This window comes from Thalia democratica, chromosome 5 (assembly GCF_965202585.1).
Source record: "Thalia democratica chromosome 5, ktThaDemo2.hap1.1, whole genome shotgun sequence".
Classification (NCBI taxonomy): Eukaryota; Metazoa; Chordata; class Thaliacea; order Salpida; family Salpidae; genus Thalia; species Thalia democratica.
In genome coordinates this window covers 73,782,091-73,804,124 of record NC_139169.1, presented here as the reverse complement: position 1 = coordinate 73,804,124, position 22,034 = coordinate 73,782,091, and the positions used below count along the sequence as shown (strand labels likewise).

Here is a 22,034-nt window from a genome sequence, read left to right as displayed (position 1 = left end):
AAGTAAGCAGACTAAAAATAAAATTAATGATAACTGATAGAACCTTTATTTAATGTTTGTCGAAGAATGTTGTTACAATTTTTTATGTAAAATTAGTATAAACTCTGCTGTAAGGATTATTTTCATTATTCTGTATTATGAGCACAAATGCTATTTTGTTTCAAAAAATTCTGTTACGAAACAACGTTTTATGCTACCTTTGTGAACTTGAACCAAAGTTGAGAGCTCTAATTGTTAGACGCAAAAAGTGTACAAAATATACACATTATAAAAAATTTACTTGGTTTATTACTGAAATTAACTGAAAAGAATTTAGGGCAACATTAAAAAAAATAAAAAAAATAAAAACACAAACATGTTTTACTAATACTTTAATTTTAGAATGATTTGTTGTATAGTTATTTGTCTCAACTAAAAAAGTTGCCCAATTTACTGAAATGCAAAGAGCTTAATTAAATAAAGATGTGCAATTTAAATATTTTATTCACAACCGGGTTTCGGTGACAGAAAATTGTGACCTTTTCAAGTTAAATAAAATACTTGATTTTACAGTATTTTATTTAACTTGAAGAGGTCACAATTTTCTGTCACCGAAACCCGGTTGTGAATAAAATATTTAGTTTGCACGTCTTAATTTAAATTGATTTGTTTAAACTTTTTTTTTTGTTTAGTTTTTAACGATTTGTTTGAATTAAGATAAAAAGCTATAAAATTCAACCAACAATTCTATAATGAATAATTTTATATAAAACTTCCCCATTGATTAGTTTGGCGTGTAGTTTGTGTTTTTTAAATAAAAAAATTCTGGAGTATTACATGAGTTAGGACAAAAAATACGAAAAATTTTAATAACTGTACGCTTTTTGATAAAAATCATTAAAATTAGTTTACTTGCTTTTAAATATTTTTTCTAGTTTTCAAGCAAAAAAAATTGATAAAAAATAAAGGATAAATAATTAAGTGATTAAAATATTAATTCAAGCAATATTTTTAGACTAATATTACTGATTAATGTACAGATTTAAACACTTAAAAGAATCGTAAGGATCTTCATGCACCAGGTCTTAGGACCGAATATTTTGAGCGTTTTTTTTATCGTTCAATAAATTCTATAAAACTTATAATAATTACATTGTGTTTTCATATAATGTTTTCATGAAGTTGGTCATACTACGCCCTGATTTTTGAATTTAAAAATTTTTAACCTTTTGGAATGTAATCTAAATAAAAATACAAACCATCTGAACCTAAACGAAAAGTTTATTAGTTATAGTAAAAATATTTTTTTTTAAATTTCTGATTTACTCAACAAAAAATGTTTGTTACTTAAAATAGAAACAATAACTAATTTTTCGATTAATCAGCACAAAAATAACTATTTTTCAACTTTATTAAACATGATAAAAACATCGAAACTCAAAAAATTGGTCTAAAAAACTTATGTATGAAAAAAATTTTGGGTTATCGAGCTTCACATCACTGTCTTCTTTAATTTTTTTAAGCTATAAAGTAAAAAAATAAAAAACATTTAAACATCAAAAACTTGTATTCAAAAATAAAGAAAATATAGCAATAAGTAAAAATACATTAATGGAAAAAGAAAACAAACAGTATACGACTTTAACTTAGAAAAACTTGACATAAAAATTAAATGGTAACTTAATATATGCTTAAAATATAAGCTAATGCCTATTTAAATGTTAAAGTTTGTTAAAACTTGTTATAATAAATAAAATCTTAATAGTTGAGATCCTATGTGTTTCCCAGAAAAAGAAAACGTTTTTACATCTGGAAATGTATATTTATACACATATTTTTAACTGAAACTAGACAAATCACGAAAAAAACACTAAGAAAAGTACACTTAAACTGTTTACTAAAATAGATTCTTTTTAGGATGGAAACAAATAGAAATTTTAGCTAAGATTATTTTAAACTTTAAGAACAATTCTAGTTAACATATTAGACAGTCAACTTGTTTAGGACCATTAATACCAAAGAGTTAATAAATGTACCAACTCAAAAAAAAAGTATTAGCTAAATAAATAAAAAATTACGCCCAGTTTAATTTAATAGAAATATAATTGTGATTGCTAAAATCCAGACGAACCATAGTCATTACATACAGCCAAATTAACATACTAAGTAAGGACAACCTTTATGTACAATGTAGTTATCAGTGTACTCTTATAAAATAAAAGTTCCAATTACAACCTATTTATAATTTAACACAAAGCTTAAACTAGAAACTTATTTCCTGGTATACTCATCAAAATAAAGTTTGTAATTTAAACTAAAAACTAAGTGTTTTTTTTTTACTCAGCAAAATAAAGTTTGTAAGTAAAACTAAAAACTAAGTGCTTTTTTTTTACTCAGCAAAATATATTTTGTAACTAAAACTAAAAATTAAGCCTTTTTTTTACTAAGCAAAAATAAAGTTTGTAATTTAAACTAAAAACAAGTGACTATTTTTGGCTAATTCAGCAAAAAAATTTAAACCTTACTTAAATCAAATACATTTCAAAATAAACTCAAGACTGACTAAACTTTAAAGAAATATGTTAAGCATTACCTCAATTTGTCATCTAGTATTTATATTAACTCTGTCAGAACTTCAGCTTATTGTGACAAATTAAAAGTCTGGTTAAGTGTTTTGTTGAACTAAAAAAAAACTAGTAAATAAATGTACACATATTTTGCAAAACATTTTCTCGTCTTTGTATGATTTTATTGAACTTTATCAGTTTCTTTATAAAATTTACAATACTATTGTTTTGTTTTAGTAACCATTAAACGAATAACTTAATTACAAACTTTATTTTGTACTGTTTTGATATTTTTACTTTAAAACAGTCTTGAGTCTTTAGTACCAAAAGTGTTTACAATACAAACATAAATATTTTCACTTATTTTATAGAAAATATTGCCTACTTTATACTTGGAATTTTATAAAAATTACAGTCGGTGATAGAGGTGTCTCTAGCCTGAAATCATTGAGCCTACACCTGATTAAGGGATGAAAACCACTAAAATACATTTGAGGTAGAAAACTCCACTGTCAGTAAAAAAGTTTGCTTATTTGTTTCATTCTTACTTGTTTATGAAAAATTTTTAAGTTCGAAATAATCAGTTTCAAACTATTACAAAATAAAAATAGTTGTTTTTTTTACTCATTCAATTACAAAAATAGTAAAAATATTTTCAAAATTATTTGGTAAACTTTTAAACTTTATAAATGACAAAAAGTAGAATTTCATATTAATATGGAACTTAAACTAACCTATATCGTAAGAGGTGCTAAATTAGAACATAAAATATGTTTCATGGTAGACTTAAAGTGTCCTTATAATTTAGTTATTTTGAGTTCAATATTAAATACTTTGTGCTTGTTATCTGATCTTTCTATTAAACATCATAAGTTGCAACGAGCTTTGGCACAAACTAACTTTCACAAAGTTAGAAAGTGAAACTTTTAAGTTGCAATTATTTTCTATAATCTGTTATCTGCAATCTTTCAACTAATTTGAGTAGCTACTAGCAGTTAAAATTTTGTTGTAGTTTAAACATACGTGACTATTTGAAGTGATGTACAGAAAAACATTAATAACTTTATACACAAAATTGTATGAATTTAAAGCATTTATCATTGTAAAACGCCAAGTCTTTTTAAGTCAAACATAAAATCTTAAAAGTAGTTTAAAGTTAAATTTATTAGTTATTACGAAGCATCAACTTTTTAAACAATGTTAACATTTTCATTTAAATAATTCACAATTTTTCAATGTAGGTTTTTTAAAAAATAATCAAAAACTACCAAAATTAAAAACTTAAAATTATGTCCGATAATTTCACAAACAAAAAGCATTCAGTATATAAGTTGCAGTTTCTTTTTACTGCGTTTAGTTTATAGAACTTTTTTTATCTGATGCAAGTTAAAATTGTGCTACTCTTAGTTTTGAAGCCTAAATCCGCCCTTATTCGGTGATTTAAATAAATGTTTCACAGATTTAAAAAAGTTTTAATAAACTTATTAAAAAGTGGCTAACGATTTTTTGCTTATAAGTAGTAATTAATACAACTATTAACTTGTTTTTGTTTTACTTTCCTTTTTTTGTTTCCATATTTGAAGTTCATTGTAGGAATTAAGAATTTTCTTGACTAAATACTTTTGTGCATTAAATTTTGTGAAACTTTAAAAGAGAAAACATATTGGTAGTTTATTTTAACATTAGTTAAGAAACGCCAAAAGTAAATAAATGTAGTTATTTACTTTACTTATATATTTTCAAACAATGTTTGACACTCTTAAAATTAAAGTAAAGTTGTTTCTTCAAAAATTTAAATAGATATACTACATTGGTACTAGGTAACAAATGTTACAATAATTATTCATACTGTTTGGAATTGAAAAAACTATCTAAAAATTTATTTGAAACTAAAACAGGTACAAAATAAGTATCAAAATTATTATTAAAAAATAATAGGGAGAAGTATTGTTAAAATTTGGAGATCATATAAGTCAAAAAAATATACAAACTACAAAATATGTAGCCCGTATCATTATTTTAATTAAATTAAATATACACCATGGGCTTTTTTTTTTGTTTTTAAACAACTGACCAAAATTGTTAACCTGAGTAATTTATCTTAAACAACCATTGTATTAAAACTTAAAATATACAGCTGTAAAAAAATGTAATAAAAATGAGTTTCAAAAAGTATCACAGTATGAATAAAAAAAACAACTATTAAAGTAAAGAACAAAAATATAAGTTACAGTGAAAAATTGTAGACTTAAAAAAAAACATTTTAGCTGCAACTAAAACTATATGTCTAAACATCTTTGTTTTTCCCTTGAAAATGTATGTTTTAAAGTCACTTATTTCTATGCTTAAATAAAATTAAAACCTTATTTTTCAAATTTCAAAAGAGTTCAAATATAATCCTTGCTTTCTAACATACAGATTATATTAAATTTTTAAACAACATCAAATTTTTACAGTCAGAAATTTAAAAAAAAATCATATTGCAAACTAGAAACTTTTGAAAAAAAACATACTGTAAATAAAATCAAATATTTTTCTTGCTCATGTATAAACAGTAAATGGTAAAAATTAAAAAAAAATACAGTCAATATTCCTTAAAAAATCTAAAACATTGCCAACAAGAGTTATTTAAAAAGTAAATAAAATCAAACATTTTCCTTGCTCATGTATAAACAGTCGATGGTAAAAATTAGAAATAAAAATACAGTCAACATTCCTTAAAAAAATATAAACATTGCCAACAAGAGTTATTTAAAAAATTATTTTTAAATCAAACATTTTCCTTGCTCTTGTTCTCCTCTTGCTTCCTGACCTCGTACAGGTCTTCGGCTTCCAGCCTCTCCTCCTCCGCGAACGGATCCTTGTCGCACCTCTCCAGCTTCCTCAGCAGGATCAGCACCTCCACCCGGAAGTTCTCCACTTCCTCCGCTATCTGGTTGTCTGTGTGACGTAATAATGTAATTAAATAATACTAAATGGTAGGGCATACTTTCAAAATCCACCCGCGTTCAAAATCCGCCCAAACTATTTTTTTTATTTATCTATTTTATATAAATTTTCCATTTTTTAAATTTATTTTTCACTATCACTGTTACTCCTAACCCTTAGCCTCGATCGGTAAGCGGCTCTTGAATTTGACTGGGTGGATTTTGATCGGGTGGATGTTGAACGTGTCCCAATGGTAGTATTGTAAATAAAAAGAGATTTATAATGAAAAGTACTTTAAAACTTAACATACAGTTGTTGTAAATTAATATATTTTATTTATAAGTAATAGCTATGTATTAATTTAATGAGTATATATAATAAGTTAATATTTATTTATGAGTAAATTGATACATGGTAATGTATTTTAGTTATTTTGTGAAAAATCAGAACATGCAGGCTATCTTTATGTCTGTTTGCATAATTTTTTTAATTTGTTTTTGTAATGTATATGTACATATATATAAAGTAAATCCTAAAATAAATACAACACCTTAATCATATAAAATTTCTGCTTGATAATTTTCAAATTTTTTCTTAGACTAAAACTAAAGATAATTTTTTAAGCTTCAAACTCAAAAAAGAACAGAAACAACTGCTTCGTACAATTACCATGACAACCAGAACATAATCAACCACAACACCTATCTTTTTGAACAAAGCTCATTTTAACCAACATCTGCCAATGTTTTCGTAACGAGCCGCAGACTAGGAAGCACAGTTTTCACTTTAAAATTACATGAAAAAAGCTCTTTGATTGTTTGTGTTAACTACAAAAAATTGCTCTGAATGCGTAAAAGTGCAAAAAGCTTCAAGTTTTTGTATTTTAAGTAGTAGTTGAAGTCTAATCTAAAAAAAAAATTCGATATGCCTTGTTTTGCTCTCAAAACGATTAAGGACGATTTTCTTTTGAATTACATTCAAAAAGCATTGAATCTTTGTATTTTAAGTAATGGTTTTAATATGACATATATCGCTCTCAAGAGATTGAATAAAGTTCTGTTTTATATTAGATTCTACAACTTAGATTCTTAAAATCAAAGTTTAATGAAACAGTAACAATAAAGTATTTAAGTAAGTTTGTGCTTAACTAATAATTTAGTATCATAAAAACTGACTTTTACAGTTCATAGTGTTTAAGAGTGTTTAAAACAGTGTTAACTGTGTTATACTAAAAGAAAAACAATTTTATACGAAATTGCAACAATCTAAGAGAAGTATATTTAAAATATACACAATTTGGCTTTAAACTTTATTTCTATACTAATAAAAATAAGTTAAAGAAAAAAACTAGTGTTTGTATACTAAAAAGAGTTATTATCCTCAAAAAGAAAACAATAAAATTAACTAGACATTTTCGAAATGCTATTCTACAAATTTAAAAACTTAGAAATTTTTAAAACTGTTTTTTAGTAAAATAAACTCTTCGCAAACTAAAGTTTAGTTGTATATTTTAAACTTTTTTCTAGTTATTAAAAACTAAGTTGTTCAAAAATAGTTACTAACCACTTAAAATGCAAGCTTTTAGTTGTAGCAAAACTGCTAGCTTCGAAACTTCTTCTAATGATGTTATTTCATTTCCCCTAAAATAAAAGCGAAATATAATTACATAAACAAAAGAATAATTCCAATATGAATGTTAAAGTTTATTTAAGTAATTTTGTCCTGTTAGTTTTCAAATATTATGTATAAGTAAATTTTTAACAATCAAATATTAAAATAAGCATTTTTTAAAATGCTTTTTAAAAATAGTTTTTATATTAAATTTAACTAAAAATCATTTTTAGGTCATTTATAGACTAAAAATAATTTTTAAAAATGTTATAAGTTAATTAAACTATTCAAGAAAATACATTGTGAATTACTTTTTTGCAACAATACATTACAATCATAATTGAGGCTCTATAAAACTAGCTAATAAAAAATTTACAAATAACTGGAATTAAACAAACCTGAAATTAATGTAATTTAATTTCTTGTTCTTAGCGGTGAAGCCAGTCAAGTCGCTAATTTGATTATCTCTAATGTGTAGTTTCTGCAGATTTTCTAGATTGCCAATTCCGTTCAAATTGTTTATTTTGTTTGCTGCCTATAAATTAAAAAGTTGTTAATTTGAAAATAAGTTGAACTGTTATATTGTACAAATTTAATATGTTTTGACTAAATGAAGTTATTACTACAGAACAACTTATTTAAGAAGCTCATTTATTTTCTGCATACAATTACTACCGTAAAACTAGATCCTATCTATATATGATTTTATTAGTTGACAATACAACCCAAAAAAACTACATTTAAAAGTAAACTATGAAACTAAATACACAAAAATATATATCTATATTTGAACATTTGATTTAAGGATTTAATTTTTGTTGTGACAATATTGACAGTGTTTGAGATTTTATAAGCGTGATTAATTTCGTTCGTTATCCTGGTTTTATAACACAATGAACTCAAGAAAACAAAAAAAATAGCTAATATGTATTTTTTAATTCAAAATACTCATAAAAATATAAAACAGGTTTTAAGATCATAAAAACATTTCATTTAACTTCAAAAATCAAAAATTCATTTTTAAATAAATTTAATTTCGTTTTAAATTTCAAACTAGATATGCTTGTTTATAACTTTATATTATCGTAATTTAATATATGAAAGCAATGTTAAATTTAATAGCTATTTTTTTGTTCATAAGTTTTAAATTGATTTTAATATGGTCGCTTTCGCTATTCAAAAATTAGTCATGGTCAAATATACTACATTATTACTTTTATTCTGCTATATAAAGCAATTCATTTTATAGTTTGCTTTTGAAAAGCAAAAAAAAAAGTTTTTGATAATAAAACGCGAAATTCAAATCTTTTTATAAGCTTAACATAACTATTTTATGCAATGTAAGAAACATACCAGATATAAGTTCTTCAGTGAACGGAGCTCTGTGATGCCATCTAGCGTTAATAGTTTGTTGCCTCTTAACTCGAGTGTCGTCAGGTTTATCAGAACTTCAGGGTTCAGCCCTGACACCCTCTCAATATTGTTTGCTGTAATATATAGTTGTTTTTATGTTTATAAAAAAAACAACTGAATATTTATTTAAGAACACTTATTCATTTATTAGTTTGTATGTTGGATTTTCATATAAGATCCAATGTTATTTTTAGTAAAAAAAAAAAAGTTGGATCCCCCTATGCCCTTAAGGTGTTTTAGCCCTTCTTTATTTTTTTAATCAAACAATGTTTAGTTTCTCACAACATTTATGTGAAAAAGTTTCATTTTAACTCAATAAACCTCTTATTTTTGTAATAAAAGTTTTTATGTGTAAAATTTTTTTTTCTTTGTTCCTTTCCCACTTAAGATTGATTTTGTCTTGCAAGGAATTAGAGAAAAATCTTTCTCTAATACAATGCAAGACAATTTTAAACTTAGGTTGGAAAGGAACAAAGAAAAAAAAAATTATACATAAAAACTTTTATTACAAAAATTTTCATATTTATGTACAATTTGAAATTGTTTTCGTATACAAATAAAGTTGGAAAGTCCCCAAACTGACATTTATCAAACGCATTATATGAAAACAAGCAATTAATAAGGTACATTTTCCACCCCTTGTTTAGGTACTTTTGTTGTGGACAAATGTGCGTAGATTCGCTAAAAGTAATTGTACTTACAGTTAGTTGAGAATTGTTAGCAACTGATAACAGTTATTTACATAAAAACGATAAAAATTTATAAAGCTTTTCTTGCTTAAACTTATATTTAAAAACCTTAATGTTATAGTCTTCATAAAACAACCATATTGTAATTACCTAAATTTGTAAATGTAAAAACTTTAAAAAATGAGAAAAAAACTCACAGCTTAGATTGAGTTTTTCAAGCATCGGATGTTCCAAACCCTCTACTTCTTCTATTTTGTTGGCAGAAAAATCAGCATTCTAAAAAAAAAACAAATTACTTACTGCACAAGATTTTTTTTAATTACTAGCTTCAAAATTTTGGATTCTAGATTGTTCCGTTGACACTGGTATTTTGAAGGTATTATGGTAATGTTGTTCGTATAACAGCAAAACTAACTATTAAAATTAAGTTAGGAGACATTTTATCAAAAAAAAAAAACATTTAAAGAATAAATACTAAAGCTAAAAGTGTTATTGTAACATTTTTAAAATCAAATAAAACTTTTCAAGGTCTAATTTTGGTTTGATAAACTTTTCATTTAAATCAGCTGAAACTTAATGAGCTCTAATAAATTCAGTATTAGTACAACCTTGTTATCAACTTCTAAGTGGCCTTTGAATACTGTTAAATTTTAAGTTTAAAAAAACTGTAATCTTAGATATGAAATTTATAAAATCTTTTAGAAATTTAATTGCTTCTTTTTTCGCTCTACTGGTGTGTTTACGTTAGTATTCAGTGCAAAAAAAAATTAAAAACATACGTTCTCAAAAATTAATAAATGTTATTTAAAAACTGATTAAAGAAAACATAGCATATTAAAAATTTTAGAAACCTACTTGCAAATAGCTCATTGTTTTCAGCGACGTCGATGTGAGGTTGTTCTTTCCAACGTTGAGCACAAGAAGCTCGTCCATACACTTTACAGGGGAGATGTCGGTGAGGAGGTTACCGCTCAGGTCCAAGTACCTGATGTGGGGGTAGGTGGACAGGTGGTCGATGTTTGTGAAGTCTCTGTGAAATAATGTTGTTGAGTATGGTAACAATGCATTTTATGGTTTTTAATTTGTAGAAGCATCTAGATACTTGGTAATTTTTTTATTGTAGGCTTAGTTAAACTCTAAAAAAAAACTCGAACAACTTTGGGTTCAATTTTAAATGTTCTATATTCTTCAAACATTTTTTTCATAAAATCAACAGCTTAAAATTACAAGTACAAATCTATGTTTTAGGATTTCAGTATTTTAAACATTTAAAACCACTAAATGAAAGTTTTTATAATTTTAAATTAAGTTACAAAACCATGGCAATGCTACTTGGAAAGTCTACAGCAACAAATAAACCTTTCTTTTCCATCAAATCTAACGTATGCATGCTCCAAACCACTACCTATTTTGCACAACAGAGAAAGACATTCAGGAATATATTCTTGCTTCAATGGGTTATCAGGTATTTTCTGTTGAAAAAAAAGATATAAAAAGTTTTGAGGGTATTTTCAAACAAATTTAACAGCATAGCTACCTTTTTTTACTAATTGTGCATACTTTAAAAACCAGATAGATTTAGCAATTTTTTAAAATACAAAATGTCCAACTTTTTTCTGAACAATGAATTCAAAAAAAAACCTATTTATTTATTCTCTTTTTTTATACAGTGTTCTTCACTGTACAGTGTAAATAAAGACAAACTTAAAAAGAACAAGCTCTTGTCAAGGTGGAGGAAATTAACTAAACAGTAAAACTGAAGAAAATCTAAAAAACAGTTGTTTTTAAAAAATATTTTGGTTACAATATGTGATAAACTTATAAGTAACGTTTCTTTTTATGTAACTTTGACACAGAAGTTTATAAATAGTATAAATAGTAGAAGCTTGTAAACTACAATCTAAGTTTTAATATAAACAACAATAATTTAAACACATAACCAAGTTAAGTACACAAAAATCGGAAAATTGGTTTAGGACATAGGGAGATAATTGTCTTTTTTTCACATTTATAAAAAGCTACCAGGTAGCTTTACACTTAAAAAAAATTGACTCAGAAATAAAATTTATCAAATTTTATTAGCTTTAAAGGTTTTTTGTGGTAGGCAGAAACTGGAAAAATTTTTTACCAAAAATCGATTTTTTTGTGCAATTTTAGAGCAATAATTTTTAAACTTTCTCAGTATAACCTTAAAAAAACTATGTAGGTAAAAATTTTTGCATTAATACTAATTTTTTTAAGTTAATCCTTAAATTTTTAAGAAAATTGTCAATAAAAAAAAAGAATGTTATACATAGAAAACTTTTGATAAAACTGATAAATAATAATTACTAAAAATAGACATAAACTTAATAGTTTAAAAATTATATTGGCCATGTCTCAATAATTTTTTTAAACTAAAAAACATCTAACCAAAATTCCCATTCAGGTAATAATGCTAGTAAAAACACGAAAAAAGTATTATCTTAGTCAGGGGTCGGCAAACTGTGGACCTCAAAGTGAAAATCTGCGGCCCGCTGTAAATGTGGCCAGCTAGACACAACTATATTTCAAATTGACTTAAAAAAAAAAAAGTATTTTTATTAATTTTGTTTTTAAAAACCTAGATATAACTTCATTTATTATCTTCACTGCTAAAGCTTAAATATGTGAAAAAAGACAGATAGTAGTTCTAGAAGTTTTTCTTTGAAGTTTAGATTTTGCTTTTCCTTTCGAACAATAACATCTTGGATTGTATACAAAACTTACCCACTTGGATTGGAAAGTTTATTAGATTCAGTAAGTTGACACTGCAATAAGAAATTTTATTTATTATAAAGATTTTATGTGTACAAACACTGTGCAAACTTTACAATGTTTTACTAACATGTCAATTCTTTATAAATAAGGTCTTTTCTTTGACATGTAATTATAAAAAAAATCTTTTATAATTTCATTATCACTATATTGCAATTTGCAAAGAAACATTTAAAAGAAATCAAAAATTATTTACTAAAACTAAAACTAAAATATTTTTTTTATTTGTAAATTATTCTTTTTAATGGCAAAGTTTTTCAATCTTGCCATTTTTAAATTTTTTTTATCTTTTAAAAACACTGACTGGCTTGATGCAACTGATTGTAACTTTTTTGTTTCAAAAAATGGTAACCAAGAAAACTTTAATAGATTTAAAGGTGTTAAAACAAAAACTTGCGCTGTTTTAAACTAAACTAATAATATAAGCTTTGTTTATATTTTAATTAAATTAACAAAATAACTGAAACTTAAATACGTGCTGTGCAATGTATTGAATATAGAAAGATTATTTTTAAGAACTTAAAATAAAATAATAACTAAAGAAATAGAAGTTGATTATATAAAAATTGTACAAAGTGATCCACATCTGTTTTTTGAGCTTAGTTTTTTACAGATATCAGTGAGAGTTGCTTGTAAATGACGTGAAATGGCTATTTACAAAATGTAAAATACTGGAAAACAAAGAAAAAAAATCACTTAATGAAATCAAACTAGAAAAGGATATCAAATTTTACTTTATTATTATTTATTATTATTATTTTTTTTTTATTACATCACTAGTTTGTAATTGATCTTTTATTGTTGTGTATCGTGTTATTTTTTTTTAAACACAAAACGTCTGATAGACGGCTTATTTCAATGTTAAAGAGTTAGGTGGTAATGAAATGAAAAAAATATTTTATAATAAGAAATAATTTAAATTAGGACATAAGTATTATATTAAATATTAATTTTAGACTATAAAATAAAAATACATCTTAAATAGACCCCTATAAGTAGCTAAACGTGACTAAAACTCAACAAAAATAAAAACTAATTAAACCTGCGGCCTGCGGAAAATTTTAAAAATTGAAATTTGGCCTGCAAGAACCAATTGCTTGCCAACCCCTGATCTTAGTGAATAATTTATTATTACTCAGAATATAAAAATACTGAGCTGCTTAAATTTTATATGTTGAGTACCATATAAAAACAACAAACACTAAGGATATGTTTAAATAAATATCAATATTATCTTATTATTTTAAAAATACAAACAGCATCATTAGCAATCAGTTAAAGTAGCAAAAATATTATAAAAAAATTAAAAATAGCTTCAAACGATTTATCATAAAAGTATTAGTAAACATATTGAAAATAATTTGTAAATAAACTAAAAATAAATGTTATAAAATAAGTGAGGATTTAAGCCAGCCTTCACAACAAAGACTCTAAAATTTTATCTTTTGAGACTATAACAAATTATTTAAACGAATATATCAATTTAAAAGTTAAACAAAGTAAAAAAACAGCTTTACTATTAATTTTAAGCTATTAGTCTCTATTGTTTAAAATAGCAAACAAATAAAGATACTTTTTATATTACTTTTAAACAATAACTAACATCAACATGTTACCCTTAAACGGTTTTATTGCTCAAAAGAACTTTCAAATAACTTTGTATCATTACAATATTGAAAGATTTAAACTGACAAAAAACTTGTTGATTTTAAATAGTTTCACAATTTTATAACATGCAATTGAATGTTACTAACAGCAACATGTTTCCCTTCAGATGTTTAGTGTTAATTAAAAACACATAGGGTTGTGCTATGCTTTAAAAAAACTGAAATATTAAACCGTATAACTTTACAAAAAAACACTAACAGCATCATAACATAGACTGATAATAGTTTTTATTCAACATTCTAACATGTTTAAACACTAACAGCGTCATAACATAGACTAATAATAGTCTTTATTCAACATTCTAACATGTTTGAACACTAACAGCGTCATAACATAGACTAATAATAGTCTTTATTCAACATTCCAACATGTTTGAACACTAACAGCGTCATAACATAGACTGATAGTAGTCTTTATTCAACATTCCAACATGTTTAAACACTAACAGCGTCATAACATAGACTGATAATAGTCTTTATTCAACATTCCAACATGTTTAAACACTAACAGCGTCATAACATAGACTAATAATAGTCTTTATTCAACATTCCAACATGTTTAAACACTAACAGCGTCATAACATAGACTGATAATAGTCTTTATTCAACATTCCAACATGTTTAAACACTAACAGCGTCGTGTTCCCCTTCACCCTGCTCCCCTCCCTGCATCAGCTGAGGAGTTTCTTCCTCTCCTTCCTGGTGCTCCTCCTCTCCCCCTCTGTACTCTTCGGATGAATCATCAGACATTTTTGTTTTAACTAGTTACTGTATTCTTGCTTAAATTTATTTTTAAAATTAAAACTTTAAGGTATGGGTAAATTTTAGTTTTAATAAGTTACTATATTGATACTTACATTTAATTTTTTGAAATTAAACTTATATCAACATTTCAATATATGAGTGCAGATACACTATAAATTGTAGTTATGTTTATAAAAGTGAGACAATATAAGATTTAAAGGCATGAATAAAATGTTTATAATCATGTTTTAAACTGTTGCTTAAAAAGACTGTTATTGTATCACTTTTTTAAAAATAGAAAGAAAAATTACTGACATATAAAATACTTGTTGATTACTATATTTTTTTAGTTGTAAAATGTTTGCTTTATAAGATTAAACAAGCACTAGACTGCACCCTACAATCATCAAAAACAGTCCATGTGACAATCTGTGACCTGGTTTTGTCCTCATTAGGACTCATCAGGCAGACATATCACAATGAAAATTTGTACCAATCAAAACTAAAGTGCTTTAAGTTTTTTAAGGTTATGTTTTTTTTTTGTTATGAATTGTATTTTAGGGAAAAGTTTTATACTGTATTTTTTAACCAAATCTTGTCAAAACTCAAGTTTAAAAAAGTTAAAAGCTTGGTTTTTAAAAAAGTAAACTTTAAAGAACAATTTAGACTATTGCAGGGTTGCCACTCTTTAAGTCAAAAATCTTTCCTGAGTAACCTTAAACTTAACTATGGAGTTTAGAACAAATAAATAGGACACAGTAATCTATCCACTAATAGGAGATTGATAATTAATAATATATTATTTTTGAGAATAAACAACTACTCAGAGCGGATTTTCAAATTGTAAATCTGTAGTAAAATGATAATGTTAAAAATGACAAATAATTAAAAATTGGTTTGAGTTAAGTTTTTATACAACAAAAACTAATAAATAAGTTAAAAACTATGTTGATGCTAAACAACCTTTAATTTAAAAACTATTAAACTATAGTCTATAAACAATACAATTAAACCATGGTATACAATAGGGTTTTGATATCTAATGGATTTAAAAAGATAAAAACTTTTACAGAGTTAGAAGTTATGGAGTAGTAGATACATATTATTAAGCACACAGTTCTAATAATAAATCAATAATATAATAATGTTTAAAATAAAACCAGGGAGTAAACATTAACAATTTTTATGAAAGCATTGTTGTTGTTAACACAGTTATATTATGATCACAAAGAGTTGGATTATTAGTAATTTATACTCTCGTTGATTATCTCTCAACTAAATATAATTAATTTTTATCTTATTTTTTAAATTTAACCTCTGAAATCTAACCCTCATTCTATTTTTTGCTTATCTAATATTTTTCACAAAAAGACATTTTATTCTTTGTCATCATAAAATAACTGTGTTAACAACAAGGCTTCATATAAATTGTTAATGTTTACTCCCTGGTTTTATTTTAAACATTATTACATTATTAATTTATTATTAGAACTGTGTGCTTGATAATATGTATCTACTACTCCAAAGTTCTAACTCTGTAAAAGTTTTTATCTTTTTAAATCCATTAAATATCAAAACCCTATTGTATACCATGGTTTAATTGTATTGTTTATAGATATAGTTTAATAGTTTTTAAATTAAAGGTTGTTTAGCATCAATATAATTTTTAACTTATTTATTAATCTTTGTTGTATAAAAACTTAACTCAAAACAATTTTTAATTATTTGTCATTTTTAACATTATTATTTTACTACAGACTTACAATTTGAAAATCTGCTCTGCGGTGAAACTGAGTAATTGTTTATTCTCAAAAATAATAAATTATTAACCTTAAACTTCCCTGAGGTTTCTTCAAATCCTTAAAAATTTTATTATTTATTAAAAAAATTACAATGTTAATTCTAAGAATATTGAAGAAATAGCCTCAAGGCTTCAAAAATTTCTAAACAAGCACTTAAAAATAATTAAAATTAACTTGTTTGAACAAAATATTGAAGCTGGATAACTAAATATCATTCTAGATCTTGAAAAAAATTTGCTGAGATTTAAAAAAAAAATTAAAAATTTTCATGAAATTTTTAGAAAAAACCAAAACTGCCCTGAGTTTTTGTAAGTAAAAAAGAAAAAATCAAAATTCTTTGAGTTTCCCTGAGATTTTCTATAACCTATAAATTCCCTGAGTGTGTGGCAACCCTGCTATTGTTAAGTTTCTATAGTTAGCTGAATATTTGCATCCTTATATTCATATTTATATCCTAGGGCACCAAACCTTAAATTGAGGTTGTATAGTTTTAATACTTTATATATGTGTTCTTGTAAGTCGTCTGAACCTAAACTTCAAATTAAAATTTTTTAAAAAGCATTTCTGACGTCATAATCAACACTTGAAGACAAAAAACCCGTAAAAACCCTAGTTACGTATACCCTAGGGCACCAAACCTTAAATAAAAACACCAATGTTTAGTAAAAATTAGTATAAAGTTAATAAAACTCATGGAAAACACCCACGATAACCAAAAGGTTTGTCGTGCACCAGGTCCTAGGACCAACAATTTTGAGTGTTTTTTTTTTCTATAAAGATGTTTATTACAATTTAAACATTTTCAATTATTATGTTAGTTGTTTGTAATATGACAGGTTGTACTTTTTTGTAAAAGTTATGACAGATTATGACGTCAGAAATGCTTTTTTTTTTTAATTCCAAGTTAAGGTTAAGACAACTTACAAGAACACATATATAAAGTATTAAAACTATACAACCTCAATTTAAGGTTTAGTGCCCTAGGATATACGTTACTAGACGGTTAATACAGGTTTTTTGTCTTCAAGTGTCAATTATGACGTCAGAAATGCTTTTTTAAAAATTTTAATTTCAAGTTTAGGTTAAGACGACTTACAAGAACACATATATAAAGTATTAAAACTATACAACCTCAATTTAAGGTTTGGTGCCCTAGGATATAAACATGAATATAAGGATGCAAATATTCAGCTAACTATAGAAACGTCTATTGTTAAAGCAATTTATCTTTTGACCTCAAAAACAAAACAATACTTGAAAACTTTAATGGTATTGTTCACATATTTGTTATGCTTTTAATTGAAATATTTTTTATAACTTTTTTTGCCATGTGTTTAATGATATAATTTAACTCAGTTGTTTACTTATGGGGTCCGTTTAATTGTTGAACACAACTTGGATATTATTTTATTTCAATCAATGAAAAACTCAAGGTTTGTTAAATAATATATATAGAGTATCAGTTTAAAAAAAAATGAACATATTTAACATCTAACTTGAATAGAAGTAAATGTTACATAAACTTAACTAAAAATTAATGTAATAACTCTCTGATTTCAATGTTGCTAGATCAAACCCATGACCTACACAAAAAAAAAATCAAAAAGAAAAATATTTATTTAGTGGCAGCTTTCATCTTTTTTTTATTTTTGCCAGTGAAATCTTACTTTGAGATTTGCAAATAACAGTTTCCTTAAATATATTATTTAAAGGTTTAAATTGCAACACTATATGGGTTTTCTATACACAACACTTCTTAGAGGTAGAATCAATGAAAATATTTAAAAAACAAAATATACTTTCTAGTTTTAATCCAGTTCAATATATTTTTTTAATGGTAAAAACATCAGTCTCAAACTCAATCCCATGAAACAATAAATGTATTTCTTAAGAAATCTTTACTAGAGAAGAAGACGTTTATTAATAAAAATAGAATTAAGTTTTAATTACAAATAACTTCTTGTTTTTATTAAAAATAAAAGCTTTTCTTTTTGAATATTTATTTTTGTAAACTGTGAATTGTAAATTAGGAAAACTGTTAAATAGTTACTATCTAAAAATTAAAAAGTATTTGAGCAATAACTGCAAAAAATTATAACATAGTTGCTGGTCTTTTAAAATGTTTTTTTATTATTATTCTTAAGTAACTTTAAACAGCAAGTTGAATTTAGTGGCATAGTAAACTTCATGGCAACTAAAAATTGAGTAAAGTTAGATTTCGCACTTTTTGAGAAGCAAAATAGCTTTTCATTTTGTGTAAGATAAAAAAAAACAAATACGTACTACAAAACTTATTTGCTCGATTTATAAAAAGTACATAATTATGATGTATAAGTTGACAAAAAAAAAAAACTAACAAGAACATAATTTTAATGGTTTTGGTAATTCTGAACACATATTTTTTGGTTTTAAAAGTCTAACCAAAAAAAATCAATTTGTATTTTGAAGCAAATCATTGTAAAAAAAAATTATTTCATTATCTTTTTTGTAAACATTTTAGACCTACTGTATATTTAGTTACTAATATAGAAAAGTTGTGCAAAAGAACTTTAATTTTATCATTCTAGGGTTACAAAAGTTCCGATACAAAAAGTTCTGATTACTAAATACACAGCTCATTTTTTACTTTACGTGCCATGCTTCATTTATTTTTAGCGATATGCACATTGTTAGTTTAGCAAATATTTTGGACAGATAACAAATCTTTTATAACTTGATCATTAAATAATAAATATGATAAGTAATGGTAATTATGGTAAATTCTTTAACAACTATTGTGTACGTTTTAAATCAAAACTAAAAGGTTTTTTTGTGCACCGATTATTTAGACCAAGTTTTTGAGCGTGTTTTTTAATCGTTCAATAAAGAATTGTCCGCTTAAATTTACCATCAAAATTGTGCAACAGTCAGAAATAGTAGGTGTATTGTTTTTTAAAGTTATGATCTGCTTAATTCTTTCAAAAAACATTAATTTTTAATGATGATACTTGTAGAATTATTGTTACAATATTTTTTAAATATTTTCTGTGTATTGGCTGAAAAAAATAACTTACTTTAAATAGTTGAAACTTTAGCTACTTAAACTTAAGTTTTTAACTAGACACATAGCTTGGTATGTTTATCACTAAAAAATGTAGCTTAAGTTTTATTTTTAGCTTATAATGGTTTTCACTCTATTTATATTCATTTTTACTTAGTTTATTACAGCTAACAGATGGCTTTAGGAAACTTAAGTATTAACTAGTTATATATTTTTCAATTGATAACTTTATTAGAATATCTTGATTTTTTATTAAATAGTGTAAAGTATTTTACCTACAGGAAGAGTAAGTGGCGCTTCTACGCTTTTCTAGTGGATACGACAGGTTTCAATTGCTTTTAAGAAGCATTAAATATAAAGTACTTCACAAAAAGAAGTACTTTATCATCCTAATAACATTGCAGATTAATGATTTTAAAAATACTAACTTTTAACTGATAAAGTTTAAAAAAAATTGCTGTATGTATATGCTTTTTTTACAGGTAAAATAAAGTAATTCAACACTTTTGGTGTAGCGTTGCGGACTTACAAAGCAAAATTCTGTAAACAGTGTGAAAATATACTTAAGTTTAATTATTTTACACACACTAGCTCACGGGCAGCGTTATGTATCGAAGGCAAACATGTTTAAAAAAATTTTCAAGCCGCACTGTACAGACAAAATTATTTCACAGGTCGGAGTAAGAAGCTTTTCGGATCAAGCTGACAAAGTTCCAATCTAGCTTGATTCCAAAAACTTCTTATTAAATTATATTTTAGTACCATGTTTAGAAAACTTTAGTTTCATAACATGTATTACATAATTTAAATCTTTAGTTTTACACAAGGTTTAATGGAAAGAAAAAGATAGTTGAAAAATTATGTTTAAGTAATTCAAAAAGCATTTTTAAGTTCATTTTAGTAGATCAATGAATTGACAAGCATGTAATATGTATACAAAAAGTAAAAAATATTCATAGTATACGCATTTATACTTTAGAAAAAACTGCGAGTTGTTCAAAAATCAAACAAAAAATATTTTCTATTCATTTGGTCATGTTTACTTTTTTTCCAAAAAATTCCAAGTTTAATATCTACACGATGTTTATGCTTGAATGTTACAAACACTTCTTCCTTTTTGGACATTTTGAACCTGTTTTACCATTAATGTAAGGTTTACCTTTATATTTACCAGCTGGACCATAATTGCAAACTGTCAAGTAAACTGGATCCACTTTTTCTCCATCAAATACATCACATTTTCGTACTAAAAATTTATTAATTCAATTGTTGAAAGTAAAATGTCAATTACTACACTTTTATCTAGATTTAAACAATAAGTTGTTTGAGTTTTGTTCTAGAACAAAGTTTTTTGAATTGTATTTTCTAAGGTTTAAAAGTCTACTTGGTAATGAAATTAAGGATCAAAAATACACATAAAAACACCTTCTTAACATTCAAGCAGACCTAATACCTAGAAAGTTTCATATAAGTTAACGGTTAAAAAACATGGCATTGTTATTTATTAGCTGTAAGCTTTCAGGATATGCTATTTAGAAAAGAATTATAATTTGTTAAAAAAAAAAGAGAACCGTGCAAACTCAAATAGCTTGTACTTCAGCTTTTTGATCAATTAAACAAGAATTTGAAGTAATCAAATAAAAAGTAATTTAAGGTTTTTTCTTTATAAAAAAGTAAGGAAGCTTTGCTTCTTTGTAACTATGTTAATTTTTGTCAAAAAGAAAAGATAATGTAATCTAATTTAAACAAGTCTACACCTGCGCAGCCAACAGCTTCTGTTCGTGCGTTCACAATCATCTTGTACCCATCACAGGATCCTTTCTCACACTCGTCATCTTCATACCTGTAGTGCCTCCCCTCCTTCTCCCAAGACTTCACCGCCATTTCAACAGCTCTTCCAAAGCTCCGTTCTTCATTGAAAAAAGTGGCGTTTTTCGATTCGTGCGCGAAACCATCAAAGTCGTAGTCTTCATCGACCATTATGGCGTTTTTCGATTCGAAGTTATCAGAGTCGTAGTACAGATCGTACAGCACGTCGTTCAGGTCCGTTTCGTAGCTGAAGATGTGCTCTGTGGCGCCATCGGTGTGGTGGACGTTTTTCCGATGTCTGTCTTGTACTTTTTCGAGGTCCTGGTTTCTGGTTTGCTTTTGGTGGACAGGCACTTTTTGGCGTGTTTCCGGGCAAGGTGCTCAAGTCTGGCGTCCCATTTCAGTTTGATCATGTTGGCCACTTCAGGTTTCACCTTTAGTTTGAGCAAAAATTAAATTAATAATTTAAAATATTTTGTTTATAAATAAATTTATTGAAAGTCGTAAGAGTCGTGCATTAAACATGTATCAACCTTTTGATATTCAACTAGAAAGTAAAAGCTAAACCGAGTTTTAAAACTACTTTAATTAAAACTAATATTCTATTTTCTTACCTACTTATTTTCAATAATAAACTTAACTGTTTCAGTAAAAGTGTTTTGTATTAAGTATTAAAAAAAAGTTATCCTTTTTTTAACTATTTAGTAGTATTTAGTTATTGAAATAGTATTTGAAAACGTTTTAAGTCTTGATACCAAAAATGTAAACAAGCTGTTAACTTTTTGAAAAAATCTTTAACAGCTTGTTTAAAAGAATTAGAACTATTTTATTGAAACGAATTTTTTGTTTAATTATGTAAACAACATATTACTTACCTTTTTCCTTGTTCGGTTGTGAAGCAAAACACAATGGTCTCTGTCTTTTCGGGTTGCTTTCAAAAACCTTCCATTCTTCACTTCTTTATTTTTACCAGCTTCTATTTTATTAAG

General features: G+C 25.5%; 2 protein-coding genes across 2 annotated transcripts; both read right to left on the bottom strand.

Moving 5' to 3' along the window:
* Positions 1-5,065: 5,065 nt before the first annotated feature.
* Positions 5,066-14,422, bottom strand: LOC145835725 (leucine-rich repeat-containing protein 23-like). Its single transcript, XM_082943432.1, has 8 exons — positions 14,284-14,422; positions 10,547-10,659; positions 10,043-10,217; positions 9,385-9,463; positions 8,439-8,572; positions 7,484-7,620; positions 7,038-7,114; positions 5,066-5,486 (listed from the first exon to the last, which is right to left on the bottom strand). The coding sequence occupies exons 1-8, from the start codon at positions 14,398-14,400 to the stop codon at positions 5,317-5,319; spliced, it is 1,002 nt and encodes a 333-aa protein (XP_082799558.1). The 5' UTR covers positions 14,401-14,422; the 3' UTR covers positions 5,066-5,316.
* A 5,911-nt stretch (positions 14,423-20,333) lies between these two features.
* Positions 20,334-21,216, bottom strand: LOC145836878 (peptidase inhibitor 16-like). Its single transcript, XM_082944651.1, has 2 exons — positions 20,994-21,216; positions 20,334-20,482 (listed from the first exon to the last, which is right to left on the bottom strand). Exons 1-2 carry the CDS (start codon positions 21,214-21,216, stop codon positions 20,334-20,336), a joined length of 372 nt encoding a protein of 123 aa, XP_082800777.1.
* Positions 21,217-22,034: the final 818 nt, after the last annotated feature.

Coding starts and splice junctions, on each gene's coding strand:
- LOC145836878 (XM_082944651.1), bottom strand. CDS start 21,216: ATGGTCGATGAAGACTACGACTTTGATGGTTTCGCGCACGAATCGAAA. Junction 20,483..20,993: donor AGAAGCTGTTGGCTGCGCAG/GTGTAGACTTGT, acceptor ATAAATTTTTAG/TACGAAAATGTGATGTATTT.
- LOC145835725 (XM_082943432.1), bottom strand. CDS start 14,400: ATGTCTGATGATTCATCCGAAGAGTACAGAGGGGGAGAGGAGGAGCAC. Junction 7,115..7,483: donor TTAAATTACATTAATTTCAG/GTTTGTTTAATT, acceptor CTTTTATTTTAG/GGGAAATGAAATAACATCAT. Junction 5,487..7,037: donor AAAAGCTTGCATTTTAAGTG/GTTAGTAACTAT, acceptor TACGTCACACAG/ACAACCAGATAGCGGAGGAA.